We start from the raw sequence: 6269 nt of genomic DNA on the forward strand, positions 1-6269 counted from the left end.
CATTAGAATGATTAGTCCCACTATGAAGTTTTCCATGATATGATCCACAAACTACTTATGATCTCATTCTTAATACTGTGCGTGCTATTACATTTAAGATGAACATGTCTACATCTTTACATGTTTAGAAGGTCTAGTAGGGCATTATTCATCTCAGTTTTGCTTCTTTCTTCAACTTCGTCATATCTTCCTGCAGTAGATTTACATGCACATCCCCTGCTCAAGAAAGAGCATCTATGTTGCAGCTGCTCCCTTGTAGTTAATGGAGCGAGGGATTTTTGGTGATTGGCAGGCTTCCATCATAAGTACATTGTGGAATTCCTGGATTCCTACCAAGTCTTGGCCCAAGAGGCACTTTGTTGACTTTTGGGCGAATATCCTGCATCAAACAACCTATTCTTTTGGAACAAACCAGAACTTCCTGCTTATGAATACTGAAAATAGAGGAACTGATTTCTTAGAATCAGGTTTTAGGTGGATTTTGGATCAAGACCAAAATTGCTGCTTTACAGTTTTACACTTCCATGCCTAGTAGCCCGGGAGATTTAGCAATATCAAGGTTTGGAGTCACTAAATGATGGTAACCTTTATTGGACTTGTAGGTTGCAACTTTTATAATTTATCATGATTGAACTCTGAAAACTTCTAGTACCTGGTCAAATATAGCAGTTGGAATGGCAAGTGTGGCAACAGCATTGGGGGCATCAACAATTCCTGAAATCCTTCCTTCACAGGGACAGCACGAAAGTAGAAGATACACCTGATAGCCACCAACATCATTGTGGTCACAATAATAATAAGTATTCATAGTTACTCAAATTGCTTTCTTCTTCTGGATGTTTATGTTATGTTGTCCTGAAAATCTTCTGTTACAAGAGTAATTTTCAGTGAGAGATTCTTAATACCTGTTCCTTTGTGTAGCCAAACTTTGACAGGTAATCAATTGCATTTAGTACTGCACGCTTGTAAGCAACACTTGCATCAAGATAGTGCTGTTGTCCACTTTCATCTACGCTGATGCCCTCAAACACCAACCACTCTGAGAATCTTGGTTCCATAGGCCCTATCTCAAATATTGGGTTCACATGTAGCGGTGTGGGTCCCATAGGAGTAAGATATTCTTTCATTCCATTTCTTATGATTTCACACCTGATCCAAGCAAAAAGAAATAGGTAAATCTAACATCTCCCACATCTGTACTGTTAGCTTATAAATGCAGAGGTGTAGCGCATAAGTTAGAAGAGCTCTTGATGCTATATGTGGGTACCTTAAGATGGCTAGCATAGACGTAGCATCAGCAGCAATGTGAAAGGGGGGTTGCAGAGTAAAATTAGCCCAGAGTTATAAATAGAACCTAGTTCCAAGTTACTTGATATTGCTTGTAGTAAAATGGTGCATATGATTTTATTTCCTGAGCTTACTGGTTGATGTAAAGGGTCGACTCTGGTGGCAGTCAACCCCAAGGCAGAAAAAGATTATTTATTCATAACCATTTGTTGTAAATGAGATGTGGGACATACTTGAGCTCTAGGAAGCCACTCATCTCTATTGCCCCACAAAATGCTACTTCGCCATCGCCTTGAGAAAAATGCATATCACCAGTACTGAGGTTTGCTCCTTCTACAAATACAGGAAGGTATATTTTTGAACCTCTGCTGAGATTTTTGATGTCACAATTTCCTCCATTTTCGCGTCCAGGTATTGTTCTTGCAGCCTCATTGGCAATCCTATTCCACTCAGGAGTTCCATCTTGAATCTACATATAATTATGACTTGTCAGAAAAACTTGATGTGCTTAGTTTGTTCATTCTTCTCTTTTTTCTTTCTTTTGCATTCTTTTATCAGTTTTCATATTGTTATGACTGGATTATATTCTGTTTCCTGGATGCACTAACTTCATGCTGCAATGCATTGATGCATAATTTGTTGTCTCTTTCTTTTATAGATTAGGTTTAGTTTAACAGGTAAATTACTGTTATGGAGTGAATGAGCCAATGAGGCCTCTCTTCAATTTCTGAAACAATTGCAAGTGATCATACCTTGCCAAGAATGCACCCCTTTGTTGAAGGTAGGTTAGCCAATGGTCTTGAATGCAAGACCTCACATAATTTGAGAGACTGGGGACCGGTTTCTTCAAGCTTCCTTTCTCTCTCATTCCAGATATTGAGTAGTTCCTTTGAAGGCGCTGTTCCAATTATTCCAGGATGAACTAAACCAGGAAATCTTACACCTGTCCTTGAGATGTCCAGTAAATCTAATTAGGATTTGATATGTATATTTGTCCAGGCTATATTAGGATAAGGTTTGCAGCTTTACCTGGAATATGAGGTGAGTAGGCATATATCCCTTCGAAATACCAAATGGCTTTAGTTGCACAAGGGAAATGGTCTGTTAGAAATCCTCCACCGTTATCTCTGTCAAATATGGCAGTAAAACCCCATTCATCTCCGGGGAGAGGCCCCAAGTTGCATATTTCAACAGCAAGAAGGTCACCTGGTTCAGCTGGCTTTCCATCCGTGTCTACAACTTTTATTGGTCCACTAAGATAATGGACCTGCATGAGAGAGTTATGTGATTTAGCCTGAACTGATTCCAATTTTCAACTATTTATTTTGACCAGGGAGTTTCTGAAACTTAGGACTCTTTTGTTGGTTAGATTCACTGGATGTGGATAAGTTTATGCATACTTACAGTGGATAGATCAATGGTTTTTACATCAATTGCAGAGTTATTATCTTGAATAGCACCTGCTGTCCAATCAACCATCTCAATTCGGAACATCTCCCCGGTTTTAATCTTTGTTACAGGAGGTATCTCTGGGTGCCAACGATTGTGGAGAGGTAGCTTTTGTTCCCATGGCTTCTTCTTTAGGTCTATGGGGATTACTAGTCTTGGAGTTGGAGGAGCCATGGCGACTTTAGTGTTTTATGAAATTTTGAGAATGTTTACTTTCTTTACATGGCACTCACAGGGAAGCAAGTGACTATTGCGACTAAGGTTTCTAGATGACAAATGGGAGTCACATCTCTGTAATGGTCAGGGTCTGCCCTCTTGAAAATGACTAAAGATATTGGACAGACTTCACAATTGTATTCATCGTTAAAGAAGCGTGACCAAAGGATGATTTAGTATTTTTTCCTGAGGCAAGAGATTTAGGATATATTTTTTATGATGAAAGATATGATTTATCTTCCTACTAAACCAACTAGTTTAATCCAACCCAATGAACTTAGAACATGAAATAGCTCTTTCTAGCTTCAATAGATTTTGAACTTATAAAGCAAACAAGAGAATTTTTAAGGCAAAAACTTAAAACTCTCTCACAAAGAATTGCTCAGTTGATATTGATAGCTCCAGTTGGAAATCTCGGTAGTCAAAGCAATTTACACTCGTATTTTGGGCGTTTTCCTACTTTACAGGGGAGGATTCGATGCTTAGGTTTTGCCTTTGGCAAAGGCAAAGTCCCTGTCCCCCTGTTTCTTCATGTCTGATTCTTAAATTTAAGTGAAATATAGAAACCGCATCATGGAAATTCCCTAGTTTGGATGCTACGCCTTGGAATCCTAGGCTAAGCTTCATCGGTAACAAATTTGTTGCTCATTCTTGTTTGTGTGGGCAGGATGATCACTTATCATCACCTAATAATCCTTCTATCTATTACTATCACTATTAACTTGGTGTTCAACTTTTTCCTTTCACGAAAGTACTAGTACTAGTTCTAAAGGGGAAGTAGTAACACATAATTGAGTGCTATCAGAAACTCACAACAGACTGATCAGCATACTTGATGTCCTCGGCAGTGTATTCTTGTGTTATGCCGCCTCCACTAAAATCCACCATCTCAACCCTGAACACCTCCCCAACTCGTACCTCTGCTACTGGAGGTATCTCCGGGTGCCACCGGTTGTGAAGAGGTGGATTTTGTTCCAATGGCTTCTTCTTTAAATCTACCTGCACTACCAACCTTGGACCTATTGAATTCATAGCCTCTTTGGAGAGAGATCAATTAACTCTTTTCAAGCTGCTTATTTGAAAACAGTAAGCTTTTTAGTGGACAGCTTATTTTTTCACTCTTGTTCTGCCATTACCTTAATTAGCTGCATGGCATTTAATTTGTTCAAAGGCCATGATAGGTTAACTTAAGGACAGGATTTTTCCTCCAATTGGACTATTTGCCTTTGTGTCCTCACAACACAGTTTCTTTCGAAGATACAAAATCAGTACAAATCATGTCTTATTATTAGCCTTTATATTCCAAGAATATGACTGTCACCCAGATAAAGGTTCTGCAAGCAACATTAGCCACTCATCAGGGAATAATGCAAAATGTTTTATCAAGATTGAATTCTAGTTTAATGGCTTGATTTAACCCACTACTAGTATTAGTCTTTAGTACTTTAAGACAGTACATATTTTCTTTTTTCTTGCCGTGTCTAGATAAAGAGTACTCCCTATATCTCATATTAATAGTTTCTAAAAATAGTTGCCTCAAATTGTTTATCATTTTAAAAGTTTTAGAGTAAATTAATTTTTTCCCCTATTTTACCCTTAATATTAATTGTTCTTGAATACTACAAATACCTTAATTATGAGTAAGTAATAAAGGAAAAGAAATTATATTTTAAGACATAAATAAGATTTAAATAATTTAAAATCTTTTATATTTAATATTTTTTAAAGAACGTGTAAAATAAAAATACGAAAGATAATATGGGACATAGGGAGTACATGTTCAGGATGAACAGAGGTACAGTACTTGTTTTCCATGAAACAAAGAGAAGAAAGTGGGTTTCATTCTATCATCATTTTGAGGGTAGAAATAATGGCACAAAAGCTAATCCTAGCCCCAATTGCCTTTTGTAGAGGACCCCACATATCAAAATCTTTAGGATTTGCCAATATCTTTTGATGGCTTCACTTCACTGCAAATTTTTGGTTTTTGTCTGCCCACAAAAAAATGGTCCCTCTATGGCTTAAACGTAGTCGTCCAGTACTTATCTTTGAGAGTACTTTTCCTTTTTCAGGATTACATATCTGATATGCGGTTGCTATGTCTTCAATCAAGAAGGAAATGACCTCACCATGTTCCTTAGTTTGGCTATAGATTGCATTTTGATTGGCACACCTTCATTTGTACAATGTTAGATATTTTCTACCTTGGTAACCGGCCCTATAAACCATATGTAACTAGGGATCTGCCCTCCTCTTAATGACAAGATAAATACATACGAAAAACTATGTCCTTACTTCATTTATACCATCTACCGACAAATACACGAATTGCACTGGTCATTGTGCGGAATGCCCTCTAAGTTGGTCAAAGGAGGGACCAGAGTGCTAGCTAGCCAATCAATACACCAAAAATAGTAAGGGCACTCTACTCCAACAAGATAGGGCAACACCAAAGCTCGGCTTCTGGAATTTATATAGTGATTTGTTTTTGTGCAGATTAAGAACAAATAAAAGGTCAATTTCGGTGCACAAAATATCTCATATTTATGCAGGATCGGGGTTAGAATCGTACCTTAAGAGATGTGATGTAGATAGCCTATCGTAATTCAAGCATTAGTGATTGCTTCCATTACTCGAATTTGTAACCTAAAGGATCACATGGAAACAACTCTATCGTTGCTCCAAGGCTCCCCTCGTTAAGGCAAATCTACTTGAAAGTTTCTTTACTATCAACTATGCATGTTAACCAGTTGGAAATCACTCCAAAATAGGTGCTTCCTTTCCTCTCTAATCAGCAGGGAGATTTGCTACTTGCAAAAATTGACAATTCGATAGATGTCAATTGGCAACTTTCCTTTGCACTATGATTTACACAGATTTCCTTAGTTACCAACATCAATAACAGCTGGACTGATAAATCATGTGTTTATCAGATTGTTGGGACCCTTCCACCTTTGAGAAGGTGCCCCTTTCCTACATCTTCATAAAATAATCTCTCCTTGAATACGTTACATACTTCCTTTATCTTTACAACCTTGTCATAAAATTGTGTTAATTTTAAGTAACTTCATTAATGGAAAAGTACACTAAGAATGAAACTATTATTAGTTTATTACCTTTCTCTAAGCTAGAGATTTTTTCTTCTTTTGCTCGAGTGGTCAAGAGCATTGGGCCAGCTTGAAATTGACACAACTCCCTCCCACCCAGTTCGGGCGAAATTGCAAGTCACCAACTGTGCAATCATGTGATCCATGAGAAAAAATCTCATGTTCTTGATTCCAAACGTATTTGAATACTGGATTGTGACGTATATATAA

General features: G+C 37.6%; 1 protein-coding gene across 2 annotated transcripts; it reads right to left on the reverse strand.

Annotated features, from left to right (window-relative positions):
• Positions 1 to 40: 40 nt before the first annotated feature.
• Positions 41 to 4265, reverse strand: LOC104109217 (uncharacterized). 2 transcript variants are annotated; one of them, XM_009618442.4, is made up of 7 exons: positions 3766 to 4265; positions 2317 to 2554; positions 2040 to 2230; positions 1521 to 1756; positions 906 to 1149; positions 653 to 760; positions 41 to 379 (listed from the first exon to the last, which is right to left on the reverse strand). In XM_009618442.4, exons 1-7 carry the CDS (start codon positions 3982 to 3984, stop codon positions 260 to 262), a joined length of 1356 nt encoding a protein of 451 aa, XP_009616737.1. In that variant the 5' UTR covers positions 3985 to 4265; the 3' UTR covers positions 41 to 259. The 2 variants fall into 2 exon arrangements, with proteins under 2 accessions (XP_009616737.1, XP_009616738.1); XM_009618443.4 differs by lacking the exon at positions 3766 to 4265 and adding an exon at positions 2692 to 3743.
• Positions 4266 to 6269: the final 2004 nt, after the last annotated feature.

The sequence above is a fragment of the Nicotiana tomentosiformis genome, chromosome 2 (assembly GCF_000390325.3).
Source record: "Nicotiana tomentosiformis chromosome 2, ASM39032v3, whole genome shotgun sequence".
NCBI lineage: Eukaryota > Viridiplantae > Streptophyta > Magnoliopsida > Solanales > Solanaceae > Nicotiana > Nicotiana tomentosiformis.

Coding starts and splice junctions, on each gene's coding strand:
- LOC104109217 (XM_009618442.4), bottom strand. CDS start 3,984: ATGAATTCAATAGGTCCAAGGTTGGTAGTGCAGGTAGATTTAAAGAAG. Junction 1,757..2,039: donor AGGGGTGCATTCTTGGCAAG/GTATGATCACTT, acceptor AATTATATGTAG/ATTCAAGATGGAACTCCTGA. Junction 1,150..1,520: donor AGTGGCTTCCTAGAGCTCAA/GTATGTCCCACA, acceptor TGCTTGGATCAG/GTGTGAAATCATAAGAAATG.